Source organism: Nelumbo nucifera, chromosome 6, assembly GCF_055504915.1.
Source record: "Nelumbo nucifera cultivar China Antique chromosome 6, China Antique-T2T, whole genome shotgun sequence".
Classification (NCBI taxonomy): domain Eukaryota; kingdom Viridiplantae; phylum Streptophyta; class Magnoliopsida; order Proteales; family Nelumbonaceae; genus Nelumbo; species Nelumbo nucifera.
The window spans coordinates 64,823,480-64,845,299 of record NC_142654.1 but is presented as its reverse complement, the minus strand read 5'-3'; the positions used below and the strand labels follow the sequence as shown (position 1 = coordinate 64,845,299).

The following is a 21,820-nucleotide window of genomic DNA, read 5'->3' as shown; positions in this document are numbered from 1 at the left end:
ACATACCTGAGAATTTTTCATCGAAATTCGTGTTCTACATTATTCATATGCATTAACTATCAAAGCCTTTTTAACTTTCTAAATAATAACTCATGGATGTAGGCATGAAATTGTTAGCAACTTGGTTCAGTGTACTTTAATTACACTGAGAGTTACACATGTTAGAGACACACACACACACACACACACACACACGTGAGAGTTACACATGTTAGAGAGTCATATCCCTGTTCCCCATATCTGGGCATCATTGGATGGAAACGTGGATAGAGACACCAAATCAGAAGTTAATGTGTTAGTTGATGGTACATCTGGTAACAGTATGGAACACCAACAAGTTTATTTCGATTGGTTTTTCTAGCCTGGTTTCCACGTCTTGTTTCTAGCAGATCTAGAGTCTGATTGTAATACTATAGGTTGGAGTGGCTACATGTATATCTTGGTACATCTTGTCAACCAGAAACCATTAGAATTGCCTTTAAAGGCAAATGAGCAATGTATTTATGTGGATCATCAATGACACTAGCTAGTTCATCATTTTCAGTTGGAATTTTCATTCCAATGCCAGCAAGTTTTCAATCAAAGATTCTTTGAGATAGCTCATAAGTTACTTTTTGGAACAAGTAGATCCAGGGTATTTGTTAAATATCTCTTTGATACTGAATTGACTTTAATTCTATAGGTTGGAGTGGATAACATGTGTATCTTGGTACATGCTGTCAAACGACAACCATTGGAGTTGCCTTTAGAAGGGCGGATAAGTAATGCACTTGTTGAAGTTGGACCATCTATAACACTAGCTAGTTTGTCTGAGGTTTTGGCATTTGCAGTTGGAAGTTTTATTCCTATGCCTGCATGCCGTGTGTTCTCCATGTTTGCAGGTAAGAGATCTTATCTCCCAATATGAAATGTCTTTCTTTTAATTTCTTTGGTTGACTTTTTTGTAATTGTTCTTTTGCAGCATTGGCTGTTCTTCTGGACTTTCTTTTGCAAGTTACTGCTTTTGTTGCCTTGATAGTTTTTGACTCTTTACGAGCTGAGGATCATAGGGTTGACTGCTTTCCATGCATAAAAATTCCCTCATCATCTTCTGAGCCTGATGGAGGTATTTAAAAGGGTTCTTTCAATACTCTAATGATGTAATTATTCAAATTGTGTCACTTAATAGTTCAAGCATCACCGATTTTGATTTCTTCTTGCTTGGAACTGTGAGAAAATCTGACTAAGCTCAAAATTGTGTAGGCATTGGTCAGAGAAAGCCTGGATTGCTCGCTCGATATATGAAGGTAATGTTTGGTTAAGGGGATCTCCATGGAGAAGGGTAATGTGTTTTGTAATTTATGGTCCTGTTTTGTTCCATTATTCTCTACATATTTATGTACATCTTGTACAGAATCATTAACTTTTTCTTATTCACAAATGTTACTTTGTGGTTCTTGCTTTCATTTCCTAATCTATTGTTGGATCTTTTTGAACTTGAAGGAAGTCCATGCACCGGTTCTTTCTCTTTGGGGAGTTAAAATAGTCGTGGTTGCTATCTTCATTGCTTTAGCTCTAGCAAGCATTGTAAGTTGCTCTTAATGCTTCATTAAACTCAGCCTTAATCCCAACTAATTGGGGTCAGCTACACAAATCCTGTCCTACCATTATGCTCTATCAAGAACTATGTTTTCTTTCAAATTTCTTTGATCTTTCCATAGATCTTTTAGAGTCTTCTATTAAGATTTTTCTTAGCCTTTCTTTTCTTTGCTTTCTGTCAATATATTGAGTAGACAAGTTTTTGAACCTTAGGCATTATGTTCAAGGATACAACCTGGCTTGGAGCAGAAGATTGTTCTTCCCCGTGACTCATATCTTCAGGTTTATGTTTTGAACTTTGGTTATTCTCATTATTCTCTATAGTATGCATATAATACAATGTCCTTTTCTTCATTTGGTATTGTCTCTACTTTTCAGTAATGAATTTTTTTTTCCTTTTCTTTGCAGGGATATTTCAATAACGTTTCTGAGCATCTGAGAGTAGGCCCACCATTATATTTTGTGGTTAAGAACTATAATTACAGGTATTACAATCTTTCTTTTTGAACTATAAATTAGGTGCAATTTGATCATTCTAAGAACTTCCATGTGCATAAGTTACTATGTTGTTTGTATTACTGTTGTTGCTGTCCAGCCTGCACTCTTGCCCTCTGTGGTTGGCCTTAATTGGTGCTAACATGACTTAAGTTTGAAATGGATAGCCAGAAGAAAATGATACGCTGGCGAGTTTAGAGGCATTATTGGTTTCAATTGAGCAATTTTACCAGATTGTCTTTAAGTCTTATGATTGTTTTGATTCTACTTGCATGCATTCAAATGAAATTGTAATGGGTATGCATCCATGGGATCCCTAGTTACAACTTGGGACCCTAATGATTTATTATTGTTGTATCTGTAGAGATACTGGGCTGAATGGGCCTTAACCATTATTTTATTATTATTTGATCTTCTTGTTAGTCATCCTTTTGTTTGAGGCCCATTAAACAAAAGGATGACTAACAAAAAGATCAAATAATAATAAAGAATGGTTAAGGCCCATTTGGCCCAGTATCTCTACAGTATCAGTTATTATTTGGGACCCTTATGACTTTCTAATGTAAACAGCAAAACCAGTTATTATCATGTTTCAAACTGTTTTTTTGGCTCAGTTCATCTCCATGATGGTTCTGATTGTTACATATGGAAAGTTGTGGATCCCTAGACTCTCTATGGGACTCATGGCAAAACCAACATTGTCTTTTGTAGTTTTTTTTCCAGTTTGTGAAAAAACGGAAATTGACATGGGTCTCTAGTCTGGACCACCAATTTTTAGGCATGGTCCTAGGTAAAGAAAAGCTTCAATTTTTCTTGATTCAGGAATTTAAATTTCAAGAAACTATTATGATTTTGAAGTATGAAATGTGGAAGTTGAATTTTCTAATTGAGTGGAATTTTCAATGATTGGGTTGTTGGGAGGAGTTTTGACTCTGATAAGGGTGCATGTAAGGAATAATCTTCACAGTTAGAAGAATGGAAAATTTGTTCACTGGTTGTGATTTGAGGATTTTGGTTTGTTAATTCGTACAAACAAAACTTAATGTACTTTTTACGTTTTTATCATGGTGTTGGGGCTATTTCTTGGTGTAATGGTAAAATCTAGGGGTGACAAGTATGGAACTCAGGTTCTAGTCTGAGAGAAAAGAAGAAAAAGAGCCAAAGGTTAAGCTTATATCCAGTCCACCCCTCCCAAGAACCCAAATAGCTGGGAACCTGGACCAACATTGAGCAATGACCTTTTTTATTGGTGTTGGGGCAACGTTTGTATATGCAGGGGTAAGGCTGCATACATCTTTCCCTCCCCAGACCCTGCATTCCGGGAGCCTTGTGCACTGGGCTGCCCTGTTGGGGCAACATTTCTTATTGATTCTGTAACAAGATATTTTTCTTTTTTGAAATTATTCTATCAACCTCTCTTGTAACATTTTTCTTTTCAACAAATGTAGTTTATTTACTATCACATTCTAAAAAGAAAACATCATGCCATGAAACTCCCCTTTATGCTCCTGCATCAAGGGGTAAAAGAATACCTAAGAGATCAGTTGTTGTATACTACTCAAACCAATCCACTTTATAAACCTACAAAAAGTATTCAAATTTCATCTTCCATAACTACATCACTCCCAAAGATCCTTTTAAAGTTCCTAGCCATACTACTTAATGAACTCCCTTAGTTTTAACTTTTAAGAAATGACCCCTCTTAAGAAATGAACTCAGGTGATCATAACTATGGTTAGGGCTGTCAGTGGTTCTGATTTGGACCAGACAACTAGTGTCCGAGCTTGAAATGATTGGTATTCAAATTCAGAACAGATTTGTTTTCCCATATCCTTCCTAATCAGATTGTTTTTGTATCATATCCAGATAATGATATAATCCATTCACTTCCCTAACTATGGTATGCTTTCTTGGATGAACAATCAAAGAAAAGTACTGAACTTTAAACATAATATATTATCTACAGTACCATAAAAGTTTTAACTACACCAAAAGTTTTTGGCATCTTAACCATCAAATGTTGACTTATACTGGATCTTTTAAGATATTTTTCTAGCTGAAAAGGTATTAAGAACTTGTGCAGAATTTGTTCTTCTCTCCATTTTGAGACCAGTTATCTCATTGTTGATTGTTTATTTGTCTTGACTCAAAACAAGATTATTGAATTTCCATTATTTTTGGTGTTGGTTTACCTGCTTCTCAGCTCAGAATCAAGACATACAAACCAATTATGCTCCATCAGCCAGTGTGATTCCAACTCCCTTTTAAATGAGGTAAACTGGTTGCTAGTGAAACAGCTATCACTTCTAATAATATATTTTTGTTTCCCAGTTTATTGTTTGTGTATTTATTTGTAGTTAAACAATCATAATGAAGTATATTGCATTTATATGAATTGACTTAAATATATGTGCCATCCACAACTTTATTCCACTTGATATGCATTGGTTTGATTTCAGCGTGTGAAAGATACCTTTCTCTGAAAAAATACAACCTTTAAATCACTCCCTAAAAGTAGTTTTTGTATAATTTGTTTGTCTGGATCAAATTCACAAAAGTTATAAAACTCTCCAAAAACTCAGTACATGGCAAGTAGTTGGCTTAAAGTAAAATATGATCTGAAAGTACATTTGGCATTTGGATTTCCCTGTGGCATTTTAAAAGCACAAAAACAATTCTGTATCACATGTTTTTGCTACTTAGTATATTTGATGCAGCCACATGGACTTTGGAGACTTCCAAATTGCAGTACTAAAAGTAGACACATGTATGGTCTGATGTCATAGTGTGGAAATAGGTTACCGCATCCAAATGCCTATTCATACTGTTTAATAATGTGAAAAGCATGTTCTGAAAACACGTTTTACTAAACAAGTTTCATAATACATAACCTAATTTTAAGGGTCTCTTTAACTCATTTTTCTATCTTAATTAATGACCCTCTAATGAGCTTTTCTTTGCCCGGGGGCTTGGAACAAGGATAGATTTTATCTCTTTTTCTATTTATTTTGGTGGGAAATCTTTAATATCTTAGTAAGCTGGCTGAGGTAGAGAGTGACCATTTAAGGTCTTCATAGTAGAAATGGAAATTGTAAATTTTTTAACGATCATCATTTTTGTTTTCAAGAACCAGATGGTGGATTCTGTGATGAACTTGTAGTTTTTCATAAGATGTTTTCAATAGATATCCAGTTTCAAGGTTGATCATGGGCAGTGGTATTGTGGAGATTTATAAAGGGGATGATATTCTTCTCGAGTTTGTCATAATCTTTAGGTGTGACTTCTTGTTTCAATCACTTGGTTATCGTGGCCCCTCTAGGAGGAACTCCTAGATTTAATGGAATCAACTCTGTGATTGAGGTTTTCTAAGAAGCTTCTGACCTGGAAAAATAATAATAATTTCATGAAGAACAGAATGATATTAACGAAATCCACCTTCCATCCTTCCTATCTATTTGTTGAATTTGGAGTCCATATTGGAGATTTGTTTGGAAAATGGAAACGGGTGAGTTTAAGACCACCGTAACAATTGGAAGATTGTAGTGAACAGATGATGAAGCTTCGGGGTTTTCGAAGGGTTAGGGGCAGAAATAACTTCATTTTGAGGAATCTCTCAAAAAAAAAAATCTTTCGAAGTGATTTGGAGGTTCCCTTTAGAACCTAGCAGGTTATGACTTTGGTGTTGTATCCCTGGATTTACATATGTATGATGTTGGGGCAAAATCCTGCACATAGTTAGCTCTGTTTTGCTAGTTTTACATTCTAGTTTGTGGTCCTCTATAAGTTGGTTTATATGCATGTTAATTGTTTTGAAAGTTATCCCTGGATTTGCATAATGTTGGGTTAAAATCCTGCGCATGGTTAGATCGGTTTTGTTAGTTTTACATTCTGGTTTCTGGTCCTTTATAAGTATAAGATGGTTTATGTTCATGTTAATTGTTTTGAAAGTTGTCTTTTATTGTCTCTGACAAAAAGTTTGAAAAGATCCAAATTCTTTTAGTGCCTGACTCTCTCCCTCAAATTCTTTTAGTGCCTGACTCTCTCCCTCAAATTCTTTTAGTGCTTGACTCTCTTCCTCTCTCTCTCTCTCTCTCTCTCTCTCTTATTTTTGCAGATAGCAAGGGCATCCTTGGTACCGGAATCAAGCTACATTGCTAAGCCAGCTGCTTCATGGCTTGATGACTTTCTTGTATGGATTTCCCCAGAAGCATTTGGTTGCTGCCGGAAGTTTACAAATGGCAGTTACTGTCCCCCTGCTGATCAGGTCAATGATCTATATAATAGGCATTTTTATTGTTTAGAGGAGACTATTAATTTATGGAAAATGATATCAATAAATGTGCCAAGCACTCCTCTTAGAAATTTAGGCTAGCACTTGCTACCTGAACTTCCTATACCATAATTTAAATTCCTTCCTTTTAATTTGAATCCTGTTCTCTTTTTCTTCCCCATGATTACTCTCTTAAAATAGACTTTACTCTCCTAAAATTGAAAGTTCTTTTCTGATGAACTGGCATGAATTCTGCAAAAACCTACAGTAACCGTGGCCTGAGTTTGTCTTTACTCTTATAAGATATTGTGCTATTGGTAGTGGCTTCACAAAGCATGTATCTACCAAGGTTCGAAATTTTGATACGTATCGGACCATATCAGCCGATACATATCATATTGGGGGCTTCCTGATACGCCCTACAGAGGGTGTTTTGGGGTTTAATCAGGTTCAAGGGGTAGACAGGCCTTAAGCCGACCCCCTCAGAACCAGGTTTAAAAAAAAACTAAAAAAAATAGGGGAGTGAGCCCCGATGGCATATCGGGCTGTATCGATATTTTGAACCTCGGTATCTACTGGGTCATTGAGTACTCCTAGGTAGGTAATATTCTTTATGGTTCACTATGTGGTAGCGACAACCCCATTGCAGGTGCCTGCATCTGCATGGACCAGAAAGGACTACCACCAGAGACTTTAATCATCTTGATGAGCTAGATGGTTAAACTGGCTAACCAGCTTGCCTGTATGGTTGTTTTGGAATTATAGTAGCAACTCAACTCTTGAATTAGTATATCTGATTTCATTATTTATTTCACCATTTGTCTACTTAAGCACATGCATTTTTTGTCCAGCCTCCATGTTGTTCCCCTGATGAAAGTTCTTGTGGTGTTGGTGGGGTATGCAAAGATTGTACCACGGTAATGTTGCCTCTTATAAGCATTTAAGGAATTTCTTAGTGTTTTTTTATGTTGTGGTTATCATGAAAATATTTTTTCTGATGCCTATCATGTGAATCAAGACACAAAATACTCTTAAAATTCACAAGAGTGGGTTTAGTGCTAATGTTTTGTTGTACTTTCAGTGCTTCCGTCATTCAGATTTGCATAATGATCGTCCTTCTACTGCACAATTTAGGGAGAAACTTCCATGGTTCCTTGATGCCCTACCATCTGCTGATTGTGCCAAGGGTGGACATGGGGCTTACACCAGCAGTGTGGATCTGAATGGTTTGTAAAAATGTCTTTCTTCTTCATAAATGTGCAATATAATCTGGTCTATCTGCTTTTACATGCACACTTTCATGTATTGTACAATTTAGTTCTTCAAACCAATATCTGGTTGCACCAATCAACTTGTCACCTGTCCAGGTTTCTGGGTCCATTTAGCCCCTGAACCACTTACTTGCAAAACGTTGACTTGGTCAACAACTCCATGTGCTATCCAATTGAACTGCTTAACTGTTTGACCTAGTCAGCAGGTCATGAATTAGATATTAATTCTCTTTTTCTCTCTTTAATATTTTATCCATTTCCATCATTGATAACAATATTCTCACTTATCACACTTATTTTGGTTTAATATGATGAATATATAATATTAGAGGCATGCCCAATTTTTCTGGAGATTTTCTGTAGTTTTATGTGTTTCCTGCATTTTATCTTTATTTATTATTTGATTTATGAAATTACAGGTTGACCCATTTGACCCCAATGGTTGAGCCACAAACCTGCCACCGGTAGGGGAAGTGGTTCCATATCTGGGTCATTTTTAAAACATTGTCTCAATCTCTTACCTTTCTTTAGTAGAATTATTTTGATTTTTTTTGTTAACTGAGTATTTCTGGTTAGCAGGTTACAACAGTGGTATTATACAAGCATCGGAATTTCGTACATATCATACCCCACTAAATAAACAAGTAAGCTAGAATCTTAGAAAATTAAAACTGGAATATTATTTTTTTTTCAGCATGATTTATTCAAGTGGTATTTCACAGAGTGATTATGTCAATTCAATGCGAGCCGCACGAGAGTTCAGCTCAAGGGTTTCAGATTCTTTGGGGGTAATCTTTGAATTCTACCAAAGCAGAATTACCTTTCTATTTATCCTGTTACCCCATCATGTTTTCATATAATAAATGTTGGGGTATTGAAATGAACATGAATTGGAAGCAATAATTAAGAAAGTTTCCTTTTTTCTTTAACATCATTATTGAGATTGTTTCCTCCTGGAAGGAAAGAAGTGTGGAATTATGGACCCACTGATTAATGATTATTAATTATTTCATTTTCCAAATACATGAACGCAAATTCAAGGGCTACTGATGAATGTTTATTAATAAGTTGATACTGTTAAGAAACTAATGAGCCACCAACATCTAGATGTACATTATCTGTTTTGGGGTATTTTCAAAGATTCTATAATATATTTTATTATTTACCTAACTTTTCAAGAAGTCACTCCTAGGTGAAAGGGCGATGGTCTTTATGAACCTTGTTTTCAAACTATAGGTTAGGGGTTCAAGTCATGTGAACATCCTATTTTGGATTTTTTTTTTAATTTTATCTATTGTGCATATGTAGGTGTAATCATGTAAACATGGATGAGATAGAATTACAATAACTTTAAAAAGTTCCAACATTCCATTGTGCTTAAACTTTAACAGATATGTAGTTTCAAAGTCGGGTATGATATTGGCAATCCAAATTAACTAGATCTAAAGGCCAAATTATTTCTTGTTTACCTAAAAAGGCCAAAATTATTTACCCTTTGGAATAAAAAGGCACACATTGCAGCTGTTGTCACTTATCCTTAAATTATGGACACTTAAATGATGATGATAATGGTTTTGTTGGGACAAGGCTTAGATGATGATGCTGATGTTGTAGGTGTTGGCAATAGTCGGGCAAGCCTCAAAATTCAAATAAATTGTACAGAGACGACACCTCATGTAGTCATGTCCAAAAGAGACACCTGAATCATTGGTTTCACCATGATTGAAGGAATTGCAGCCTCGGGTTTTACATAACTAGTGTGTGGGCATTATATACTAGAGACAATTCCTGAGAGGACTAAAAGTTTTAGAATATCTTTCTAATGGTGTGGGAACTTGCTTTCTTAAAGACAACTTTAAGTGGTAGGCCTTGCAGTTAATAGTTTTATGCAGCTTGATTTAGTTCTTATCCAAGAGTATGTATATCCAGGAACATATACGTGAAAATTTCTGAAAGCATGAGTGCTAACTAAATTAGAATAGTATAATAACTGATTCTAAAAATTTGACTCATAAAAAACGACATATTATCCAACACAGAAACCAAATTTTGTCAATGTTTTATCCAGCACTCTAACAAATTATTTTCCTCCGCAATGGAACTAAATTCTATGTTTTCAGTTGACATAGTCCTTGACCTTTTTCCTAGACTGATTGGATTTTTCTGATGCAGATTGAAATCTTTCCTTATTCAGTATTTTATATGTTTTTCGAGCAATACCTGGATATTTGGAGAACAGCATTGATCAACCTTGCAATAGCTCTTGGTTAGTTTAATACAAGAATTCTTGTAGTTCATACCTGGATCATATCTTTAATATCTAGTTTTGCCATGTTCTGAATATTTTCACTTATATAATAATGTATTAGCCAAGTGAAATGATAATTTTCATATCTTTTTTGGTCTAGAATCCCCTTTCAAATTTAATGTTTCTTTCTATTGAAATAGTTCAGTTGGATATGGATCCAAACTTGATAGTAAATAATGAACAAAAATAAGCATTCCTGCAATGCTATTATTATACAAGGCATAAATATTTTAGCAACTTAAGATGCTAGAATCAAATTTAAATAATTGAAAAATAATATGGTACCGTTCAAAATACAGAATCAAGACAGATTGGTAAGAATATTTGGAACCCATTGCTCTTTTCAAGAATAAGCTGTCGGTGCCTAAACTATGGTCATCTTGGCTTTCCCATTGTCATTTTAGGGGTTTTAAATTAGTAGTCTTCATTGTCAACTTAGTTCGAAAGAGAAAAACAGAATATAAAAGGGTGTGTTCAGTAGTCCACCCGCCCAAAGAGAGATATCTTATATATGTTTTCTATACAAGGCTGAGAAAGGACCATTATGTCCCTCTCTTACAAGAAAGAATAAAAAGAATACAGTGTACAAATGTTACAGCATAAAAAGGTTCTCCCAGAAGCCAAAAAAAGAAAGAATATATGACTGAAATCTTCAGTTTCTACATTCATCTGGCATATCCAAGCATCTCCTTCAACTCTCTCATCTTGTTATTAATTGTCAGATGCCGAATATTCTAATTTTTTTTAACTTTGTTCAATTTTTAAATGTGTTGCTTCTTGACTGAGTTATGCTTAATATCCTTGAATTTTGAGTGATGAACCTAAAGTATAAATTCTAGGTTGCTTTATGATGCCTTTATAGGCTTCATTTTCCATGAGCTTTGACAGCCATTTTATTCTTGTTATCTTTAATTTTTATTGAAAGTGGACAAGAAGCTAAAGGTTGGAACTTGGGTCTTCTATTGGATGATTTACTTCCTTGTATTGATGTGAACTTTTATTTAATGGTTTAATAGGTGCCGTATTTATTGTCTGCCTGGTCATCACTTGCAGGTTTGTTTTCATTTTATTTTACTTAAAATTGCATCATTAATCATTTTCTGTTTACTTGAGGAAAATGGATTATTGAAGAAGATGTGTTTCTTCTCTTTTAACCAAAGTATCACTAATTGGTTTTTTCCCAATTACATGCAGTTTTTGGAGTTCCACAATTATCTTAATTGTCTTGTCAATGATTGTTGTGGATCTCATGGTGAGCCTTCCCCTATCTTTGCAACTATAAGAAATAATAACCCCACCGCTATTAAGTGTTTATCCATTTTTACGATAAAATACAAATATGCTTATTTTTAGGAAGAATATATCTATTAGGTAAACTAAGTTTTTGTAGAGTCATATTGGAGTTGTTGGTTGCAATCCTTTGCATGTGCAATTGAAATTCTCACTTTGTTTCTACGCTTTTGTGTTGCATTGATGTGCTAAATGGTTATAATCTTATCTTTTATGTTTCTTTGACATGAAAAATTGAACTCTGCAGGGGGTGATGGCAATTCTAGATATTCAACTGAATGCGGTTTCTGTTGTAAATCTTGTAATGTCGATAGGAATTGCTGTTGAGTTTTGTGTTCATATCACACATGCTTTCTCGGTCAGTATTAATCCCATTTCAGTTTTATTTTGAGGACTAACTAACCTTTACCTAATGTTGCACTGGAGGAGAAATTTCGTAGACTATTGGCTCTGGTGTTGAGGGGATTCTGTTGATAGAATTGTGAATTGTCATCAGTTCTAATAATCTTGTGCTTTTCTTGTCACAGGTAAGTGGTGGCGACAGAGGCCAGCGAGCAAAGGAGGCTTTGAGTACAATGGGAGCTTCTGTCTTCAGGTTAGCATTTCATTCTTTTCACCCTGTTTCCTCCCTAAAGATACATAGAAGGAAGCTAAAGTCTTGATACCGGTTGGTTGAACACTCTCCCCTGGATGTAAATGGCTTGAAGTATCAGAGATGATGTTTCCATCAGTGTTTGCCTGATTAAAACATAAAATAGAAGCAGACTGGCATAGTATTCAGAAAGGCCATCACCTAATGATTGCCATAACTATTTGGACCTAATTCTTTTTTGCATAAAGTGACTGCTCTCAGACTCAAATCAACATTCTCATTCTTGTCAGCATGAGGTTTGCCATTGCACATATCATCTGCTATTGAGGCATATTGATCCATGCACGCATGTAACGACCGATAATAATATAAAACACGTGAAATGATGAGAAAAAAGGAAAGCTGAAGTATACATGACAGTAAATGTAGAGATGGCAAATTTTCCCGTCCCCGTGGGGCCCCGCCCCGCCCTGATCGGGGCGGGTTTTTTGACCACTGATCGGAGTTCAGGGAAAACCCGAAACTCTGGGGTTAGGGACGGTATTTGTCCACCCTGCCCCAACTATATTATATAACATAATATATATAATTAATATATGCTAATATGTTCTAGGTAGCTTTCAAAAAAAAAAATTAATAAGTATACAAGTAAGAATGACCGAGGTGGGGCGGGGAGGATCCCCGTTCCTCGTGGGGACAGGTACGAGGTTATGATTTTTAGCCCCTCCGGGGTTCGGGGTGGGGAATTTGAATTCGGGGTTGGGTGCAGGGCAGGCAAAACCCGGCCCTGCCCCGCCTCATTGCCATTCCTAAGTAAATGTGGCACATAACACATCTTTTTTTAGGTTTGCAATGGAAAATGGTTTAATTTTGTAACAATTAGTACTATTGGACACATTTTTTCTTATGTTTAGTGTGAAAAAGGAAGATCAGGGCAAAAACACTCAAGAACCATTTGACAACAGCTGAAGTGGCTAAACTAAATAGCTTATTGATCTGTCTTTTAGTAAACAAATTATAAGTAGGTTGTGAGCGCTTTAATGAATGAAGCTGAAGTTTGGTTGACTATCATATCCTTGAATATTTTATCATATATTATTTTATCCACCAAAAAAGATGAAGCAACAAGCCATTCAGTTCAGCGACTTCAGCTGTTATTGAATGACCTCTCAGTAACTTGAATATGTATATCAGCTTGATAATTTTTTCTTCAGGATGTCCCCTCTTTCCATCCTCTCCTAAAACAACTTGTATCAAGCACATTTCAATTAGATATTCCTTTCTGATCCACAAGTTTAACTCCCGGACTGGACTAGAGAGGTAGGGAGAGGTCTAAACCATGAACCAGATGAATCTTGAACACATTATCGTTCTGCTCTCTTTGTCCATACTACTGATTTATTCTATGTTTAATTCTTTCACTGACAAATGTTACTGTTTCTTATGTTCTTTTTTTCAGTGGAATTACACTTACGAAGCTAGTTGGAGTGATTGTCCTATTCTTTGCAAGATCAGAAGTTTTTGTGGTCTCTGATCTTACCCACCCAGCTTTGATTTTTATGGGCATGTCTGCTATCTGCTTCCAGCAATCTAAAGTCTAAACACTGTTGTCTCTTGGCAGGTTTATTACTTCCAAATGTACCTCGCATTGGTACTTATTGGGTTCTTACATGGGCTTGTATTTTTGCCTGTAAGTTGGACTGAACTTTCCTTATTACAAATTAGCATATCTATGATGCCAGAACACCCTGTGAATTTTGATGAATACCAGCTGCTTGGTTACCAAGTTTATGATACCATTGGATTGGTTATCATGCCTTTCTGGTATCATAATCGTATCATGGACCCATCTATTTATGATACCATTTGGTTGGTTATCAAGCCTTTCATCCATGTTGAATAAGAAGAAAAAGAAAAAGGTCACATGTCCTTCAAGAATCCATGGAGTGTTTAGAGTCCAATGCAGGCCCAACATTGACACTTGGTTCGTTTTAGGAGTGTCCATGCCACACTGAAACTTAGTATGCATTTCATGCACAAATCAAAATTTTAGGACTATAAAAGATAATGGTTTGAATGCAAATAACTATACACTCTAATGATGCCTTTAGCTAATGCCCTTGATAGCCATGGTCTAACAATGCAAAAGTTTAACAAAGTTTCACAGTGAATTATGCCTACAACCATCCACATTTTGCACAAACTTTCCTACTGAGAATGGTCTGGCTTTTATGTTTACTAGGTGGTACTGAGCATTTGTGGCCCCCCTTCAAGATGCCTACTAATTGAGAAGAAACAAGAAGAGCAGTCATCTTCATCACAATTGTAGGTGATGGGTGTGTAATGTATTGCACACTCCATCTTTTACATGCTGTTGGTTTTGTATCGATACTATGTATATTGCATGTATAATCGAGCACTTGCTAAAATAGTCTCAATAGTGTAAATTAAATAGGTGTCTTTAGCATCACGACCTTTTGTTGTCTGTTTTCATCTTCAGGAATGCCAGCAAAAAGGTAAGCTGTAAGCGATATAGATAAATTTAAGTTCCACCGTCATGGTAGTTGCTTAATTTTGGATTTGGAATTTTTTTTTATTGATTGGAAACGGTAACTTTCATTAAGGATATCAAATAAACATCTTACACTGTCAACCACTCAGACAAAAGAGTGTTGACCCCAACTGTCCCCTGTTTTGCCAAGCTATCTGCCACATAGTTTGCTGATCTCCTTACCCATTTGAATGTTACTCCAACTTCCCTTGCCAAACAAATTATTTTCTTTATTTGCTGTCGTCTATACATCCATACACCCAACTTCTCTGTTTTCAGCCACCCTATCAACAATTTAGAATTCCCTTCCACCTCTAAGTTCTGAAATTCCCATTGCTTGGCAAATCTCAGGCCATGTAGGAGAGCCAAAATTTCAATTCTCAGAGTCTCCCACTCCTATGGGACCAGAGTATAGCGCCACCATTCTGCCCTCCCCATCCCCAAAGACTCCCCCAGCTCCGAGGGTCCTGAATTACCCATGGAACTTCCATCAAAATTTAATTTTACCTTTTGTTGTGTTGGTGGTGTCCAAGAAGGCTGAATAACAGGCTATCTTGTTGAAGAGTTTGCCACTACTGACCAACCCCTTTGTGTGTGTGGATTGGTCCACACCACACCACAGTCACAATTGTTCTGAAATGTGGACATATTCATTTTTGATTCCATGTATCTCATTCATTTTATGAATGATATACACAGTTAATCACAAATATCTAATTTTTGCATTTTATATGATAAATATTTTAAAAAATGCATCAATGAATTAATACTAACCAATAAATATTAATTTTTTTATAAAACAGTAATAAACTAATTAAAAATTTTAAAAATATTTTTTAAATATTTAAAAATATTATTTTATTGATAAAAACATTAAAAAATTACAAGAATTAAGTAAAATAATTAATATTTTAGATCATACAGCTAAAATGCAACTGTAGGAATTTCATAAATAAAACTGAAGGTGTATCTCTGTGTATTTGTAGTCTCTCTTAGATCACACAACCTCTGACCCTTGCTCCTTGAATCATGGGATCAAAAATAAATTGTAGAGGGGATGTGTCCACGAGTTTTTTCCATTGACGATATATTGGGGTGTGGACAGGACTGGTCCACACTATATTGAGTTACCCAATCAAACTAATCTTCATCCCGTGGATGGGACCGAAAATTAATGTGATGCTCGGCATCGCCTAAGACTAACCATTAACCAAACTCTTAACCAATTAATTCTCTAACCAAAGTTATATAGAGAGAGAAAAGAAAAAAGCTACTAATTCATTCGACAACAAACCATAATCTACATTTTATTTTTACTTGCCCCCAATTCCCAACAGCAGGAATTAGAATTTGGTTGTGGGTAAAATGATCATTACACAGACGTATGCCCAATTACCTCCCTGGCTCCCTCGTTATGTATGCAGAAAAATAACAAACCAATTTATACGGTGCAAAAATAACAAACCAATTTATAAGGTGCAGAATCCCATTCTCCTTGTCCGTACTTTAGGCTGTCTGGTTGCAATGCAAATAAATATACACTGATGCAAAATTATGGTAATGCAAATTATTTGACTGGAAATTCTGATCTATTTTTGTTTTAAATTTTAGTTTATTTTGTTTGATTGCAGTACAAATGAAGTAAATTAAAACCTGAAGTAGAATAAAACAAAATCCATAACAAAATTAAACAAGAATTTACATTTTTTTTTCATTAACTCTCATGCATTTGCACTAATGCAAATAAAATTAAACTACAACCAAACACAGTCTTATGGTCATCCCTTCTCCCATTGAAACTAAAATCCGTGTGCCTACTTGGTATTCAAGGAATTCCACCAAAGCATAATTTTATGCTCACTAGGAAGTTCACCAGGCTCAAGTAATTCCTCTTCTGTCTCTCTACCTCAATATATGGTTTCAAGTATCAATTTCCATTCACCAGTCATGTCTCCTACATGAATCTGTTTCTCAAGCTGTTTTCAACAAGTCATTCCCTGGAGATCTTCATTAAGGTAACTATAGATTTTCTTTTTTCTCACTCCTCTCCCATTAAGCCATCTACATCTTGAGAACCTCAAAATAAGGTAGGAATGGCTTCCAACATCAAAATCACTTACAAACCAATCAATTGGTAACCCTCTACCTAGTTCGGTGGCCAACCAACTTGTTGGCTCAGCTGAAGTCCCATAAAACTAATTTTTGAGAGTAAGGGCTTGTTCGTTTGCTCTAACATCTAAAAGCGTAATAATTACATAAAGAGATATATTGGTATTGGTGAACTTTTCTTTCCTAATGCAAAGAATGCTCTGAATTCTGAAAACTATCAAATGTCCATTCTAACCCCACATATGAGAATTTTTGGGAGTATCATTAGAAAACAAAAAGTTACAAGATTCCACTTCAAGAGATAAGAGATAAGAAGAAACGAACACTCGTTTTCCTCTTAAAGTTATAAGATTCCTCTTAAGAGATAAGAGTTAAGAGGAAACAAACAGGCTCTAAGTTATCCATCGTGAACTTATTAAAATGTGTTACAAGTTTGTACAACAACTATCATGAAGGCCCACTTCGAACTAATGAAGTTTCCATACTTGGGTGGGAAACCTGGTGGACAAAGAGTTTAATGGTGCGACTCCGAGATGACTTGTATATGTCTATACAGTCCCCCAAGTCGGCATCACATGTTAATAGGACCCATTTGGAATCATTAACCATATACTTCAGCTCAATTCTATTGGTATCATCAATGTTGAATCTCTCTGCAATCTCTTGTTGTAGATCTTTAAAGCCCCAAGTGGATTGCAAACTGAACCGTATTTTATCTTCTTCATAGGTAACTTTCACTCTAATTGCACCCACACTCTGTGAAACATGGGAACCACTCCTAGGCAATGGAGGTAAGTTCTCAAGAGTCGGATGCTCACAGAGGGATTTCTGGGTATGTGATCTTGCAAGAGGCTTTATTTCCTCTTGACTTGATGCATGCAACTCTGCATCATTACATGATCTCGTTAATACACCACCAGCCTTTTCAGACACTGAAATATCTTCACTACCAGCAAGATGGATAGCATGCGCATGTTGTTGTATTCCAGTAGAAATACAGTGGCTTGAAACAGAGCTCTGAGTGTAAGAAGTGGAAGGTGATTTTGGGGGAGCAACAAGGGAGCTTATTGCTCCCCAAGATGTTGCTTTTAACGACTTTGGATCGTCATTTGGAGAAGTCGGATCGGAGAAGTTCAAGTGGAAGGAGCCAATCTGAAAGACACCGTCTGCACCCTGGACTGAGTCAATTACAACCTTAAGTTTTCTCAATGAGTGGCCCACCTTCTTGATCTTCCGAGATGGCCATCTAGTGATCCCATGTTGCCTGCATATCCTTTTCAGTGTGGTGGGGCATACTGCAACAGAAACAAATGCTATTAGTTGCTAATCAGTTCTTAGATGTCACCATCTAAAATGAACCCATTTGTGTTCAGCAAAAGTTTCCTTGATAATGAACTGTGTTTTTGAACAGCCTAAAATGAATCCATTTCTGCTGGCCATGGTGTGGATGGAAATGCCATGTAATGACATCTATAGGCTTCTCCCTTGTTTGGTAAAAGAAAAATTCCATAAGCCATGCATCCTATGTGAACAAGGAACACACTGATCCTTTAATCAGGCTTTCAAATTTCACCAGCAATGCTTGGCTCGGAAATACAAGTAGGGCTATAATCAGATCGGACTCGAATTTTAATCAGATCAGATGGGGTTAAATCCATATCCAATCCAATTATTAATATGGATGCAAATTTTAACATCAGACTTTCGGAGTCCATTGACAGCCCTAAATACAATGTGTGTGTATGGATGCAGTTCTCCATTGCCTGCCAGGCTGCCACGGCCTAGCCAGTACAGTCGCTAAACTTATTTGAGAAAAGTGAAACTCACAAAAGAGTATAAAATCCAAAAGCAGATTGATAGAGCTTTTCACTGTCTTGGGACCTGAACAGGAGCAGTTCTAGTTCAGGTGCAGCCATCAAGACCCAACACTTCATCCAAAAACATACCAATTTGTCTGATCATAAATGATTAATTCAACGATAAGATTTCATCTCATATGTCACTTACCACCGATACTCTTGGCAGCATCTTTTAGGCTTCCAGCAAAGTATTGCTGAAGAACTTGCAAGCTGATGATCTTCTCTGTCTTAGTCCGTCTCTTCTCTCCTGTTCTACCACCACTTGAGTAGGTACCTTCACCAAAATCAGAAGATTTTCCATGACAATCAATACTATACCTGGGCCCAGGATCCCGGAGATGCTGCTCATACTCAGATAACATTTTCCCATTTGTTGTGATTTTGTACTCTACAGTTGGTTCTTCCTTTTGGAAAACCACTGGGACACTTTTATCTTTCTGTTGGGACTCCATGATATAAGCAATCTCAGATGATTCTTCTTTACAAGATCCTATGGATTCCATAGATCTGAAATTTGACAATTTTTTTCTATCAGATGTCCCATTTGAGGGAGTGGTTACTTCACTAACTAGGAAATCAGTTTCTTCCACTAGCTCTTTATCTGTGATCACCTGTAAACTCTGGCGAACCTGTTGTACTATGATGAACAAGGAATTAAGAATCACCTTCTGTTTCTCAATATCCACACAATCAACAGGTAAGAAGAACTCCAAGACATAGTCAGTGGTTTCAGTGCGGGTACTCCTCAGGTGGATGGCGACTGCAGCACGCAAACCAAACATCCTAGCATAGTGCAAGAGAGGATATTCTGTCTTGCTGAAGGTAGTTACATCAGTTGAGAAACACAGTTGGTTTGTTGTGAATGCTTTTCCAACAACACCTTGACCTCTAAAAAAGTGGTGCTCAGAGCATGCCTCATGAAAACCCCACAATAGAGGATCTCCCATATGGCAAGCAGAATCCATGGTGGAAACACAATCGGCATAGTTATCATCCGAATGTCGATATCCTCCCTTACACTGTTGGATGCATGGAACCCAGGTTTGAGCCAAGGGTAAACTGTGTGTCTCACAGGCAACCCTTAGAACCTCTAGAATCTCAGGTAGTGCAGCTTGGTAGGAGTTACTGGTTACCTGAATAAGGTAATTCCCTCCATGACTTAAAGTAAGGATATGACAAGATTTATAAACCAAAAAAAAAAACCTTGAAAAGTCTTGCCCTTTTACCTTCAAATGGGAAGACATTGGAACTTCAGAACTCCTAAGATCAACAGCCTGCAGGAAAGGTGAGGATATGGAGTAAGATGAAGTTGTGGTAAGGAAAATATATACTCATTTCTGCATTTGCAGAGAAGATTTCAGAATTTCTGAAAACTTACAAGATTGGTCAGTGTGATATAAACTTGGGCTGACAAGCATGAGAATGTGGATTCAAGTCTAAAAGCACTCGCTTTGGTTGTGTTTAGTTTGAAAGAAAATGAGAGAGAAACAGAAACTTGAGGTGAAGTTCTTAATGAATTTCACAAAATTTATTAATAACTTTCCTTCAACTTTCTGTTTCTTTCTTATTTTCTATCAAACCAAACAATAAGCCTTCATGCCCAAAAAAGAAAAATAAAACCAAGCAATTCCAAATCAAAAGAGGGAGGAATTACTCTTCACATATGGTAACATGAAAGCCATTAACTAAAAGCAATTAATAGAAATGGTTAAAATTTGCAATAATTGCAAGATCCATGAGAGAGAGAGAGAGAGACGTATCCATATCCATATCCACTCTAACTACGAAAAGTGGAAAAAGTAATCAAGCAAACAAACCTCAAGAGCTCTGCAAACACTTTCAAACTCGGGGCGGTAATTGATCTTCTGGGTGGTCATCACAACCTCAACTACACCCAAGCAAGTCCGACTGGTTCGCTCGAACACCGGCAGAGCAACGGTCCCACGAACATCACACCTCTGGGCATAATCAATACGTGGGTACTCATCACTGTCGTAGAACCGAACGTCGGGGGTCCACTCAGGCACCTTCCCCAAGAAAACACGGCCAGGCAGCCCAACTGTCTCCTCTGAATTCTCCTCAGCTGGGAACTGATAGTTCAGAGAGGCGTTTCTGTAATTTGCCAGTCTCCGGCAGTTGGGATCCAGTGAGAACGGCTGGCCATCTGTGGTAAGAACATGCTTACCTCCTCTTTTTACAGGAACCCATATCTGGATAAGGACATCTCTATCTTTCGTGGACTCTCTGATATATCCAACTGCCTGAATCAATCTCTCTCTCACTGAAGGTCCCGGATTTGAACTTGGACCAATCCACCATTTTTTCTTTAACTTGGAGCTTCCTATAGCTGGATAACATTCTGCTCTTCCTGAAGAGTTGGCACTTATGACTGTGTTTGGTGTCCTGATGTCATCTTCCGTTTCTGTCTCAACGTGAGGTTGGTTTGCAAGGAAAGACGACCCTGTTGTCTCTTCTGGGTCAGTTCTAGGTGGGACTGGATTCAAACTTCCAGCACTGATCTCAGGTGTAGGGAAAAAATATGAAGAATCAGAGAGAGCAGCTGAAGTAGAGGACCACCCCGGTTGCAGGAAATCAGACCCACCTGACGTCTCCAACCAGCACCCTCCTAATAAGAGTTCATTCGAGAGATCAAAATCCTCCGGGGTGTTGGAGAGAGTTCCCAACTCTGTATTAGGTGGAAAAAAACCATCTTCCATGAATGGTTACCTTCAAAACTCCATCCTTGGCGGCCTATTGCATCTGAATTCTCAGACGTTTCAGGATCCAAAACAGAGATGAACGTAAAATGTATAAAACAACCAGGATGGATTCCTTTCTTCCATCTCCAAAATCTCTATCTGTCGGAGTTGTAGAAACATCGTCAACAGAAATCTTTCAGAAACTGCAATCAGAGAACAACCATTTTAGGGGAACAAAAAAATGGAGAAACACACACACATACAGTTGAAAGAAAACTGTCAAAAGCAAATTTCAATGAGTAAATGCTAAGAAAAAAAAGCTTTCAATAGATTATATCATTCCATGGTTGGTTTATTCTTTCTCTTTGACAAATCCAAATCGGTCCCAATTGCAGGGATCATCACCCAACAAAAACGTTGTACAGCGCTCTGGTTATCTAGGAATGGGAACCCAGTTCTGGAGTATCAAATCCATCTAAGTTGCGGTAAACACAGGACCAAGATCACAAATCACAAGCAGGCATGGTTGAAAAAGGAAAAATAGAGGAACAAAAAAAGAAATTAACTCACTTTATGCATATTCCTGCAAAATAATTAGTAAAATTTGGAAAGAACAGAGCTAATTCAAATTTTTTTGGTACTAGAGCTAATTCACTTGAAACTTGATAGAACCCATTAACCGAAAACTGTCGTGTTGCCAGTTTCAGAACCCACATGACCCAAAACAGTAACAACAAAACCCAAAAACAAAGAAAATTAAAGAGCAGAAGAAGAAAAAAAACTCACACTGTGAACTCT

General features: G+C 36.7%; 2 protein-coding genes across 2 annotated transcripts in view; one reads left to right on the top strand and one right to left on the bottom strand.

Moving 5' to 3' along the window:
- Nucleotides 1-14,274, top strand: part of LOC104587133 (uncharacterized) — a 95,080-nt gene extending 80,806 nt beyond the window's left edge. Inside the window, exons 20-39 of the mRNA XM_088890690.1 lie at nt 683-881; nt 962-1,105; nt 1,243-1,286; nt 1,483-1,566; nt 1,792-1,860; nt 1,987-2,063; nt 4,277-4,346; nt 6,188-6,337; nt 7,195-7,260; nt 7,425-7,569; nt 8,194-8,258; nt 8,337-8,402; nt 9,787-9,880; nt 10,939-10,975; nt 11,117-11,174; nt 11,460-11,570; nt 11,740-11,807; nt 13,264-13,330; nt 13,426-13,494; nt 14,047-14,274. Of these exons, the coding sequence (XP_088746816.1) occupies nt 683-881; nt 962-1,105; nt 1,243-1,286; nt 1,483-1,566; nt 1,792-1,860; nt 1,987-2,063; nt 4,277-4,346; nt 6,188-6,337; nt 7,195-7,260; nt 7,425-7,569; nt 8,194-8,258; nt 8,337-8,402; nt 9,787-9,880; nt 10,939-10,975; nt 11,117-11,174; nt 11,460-11,570; nt 11,740-11,807; nt 13,264-13,330; nt 13,426-13,494; nt 14,047-14,133 (1,770 nt within the window). The 3' untranslated portion in view covers nt 14,134-14,274. The remainder of the gene's footprint in view (nt 1-682; nt 882-961; nt 1,106-1,242; nt 1,287-1,482; nt 1,567-1,791; nt 1,861-1,986; nt 2,064-4,276; nt 4,347-6,187; nt 6,338-7,194; nt 7,261-7,424; nt 7,570-8,193; nt 8,259-8,336; nt 8,403-9,786; nt 9,881-10,938; nt 10,976-11,116; nt 11,175-11,459; nt 11,571-11,739; nt 11,808-13,263; nt 13,331-13,425; nt 13,495-14,046) is intronic.
- A 2,433-nt stretch (nt 14,275-16,707) lies between these two features.
- Nucleotides 16,708-21,820, bottom strand: LOC104587132 (protein NLP4-like). Its single transcript, XM_088890890.1, has 5 exons — nt 21,593-21,820; nt 20,141-21,225; nt 19,550-19,597; nt 18,472-19,456; nt 16,708-17,759 (listed from the first exon to the last, which is right to left on the bottom strand). Exons 2-5 carry the CDS (start codon nt 21,038-21,040, stop codon nt 16,912-16,914), a joined length of 2,781 nt encoding a protein of 926 aa, XP_088747016.1. The 5' UTR covers nt 21,041-21,225; nt 21,593-21,820; the 3' UTR covers nt 16,708-16,911.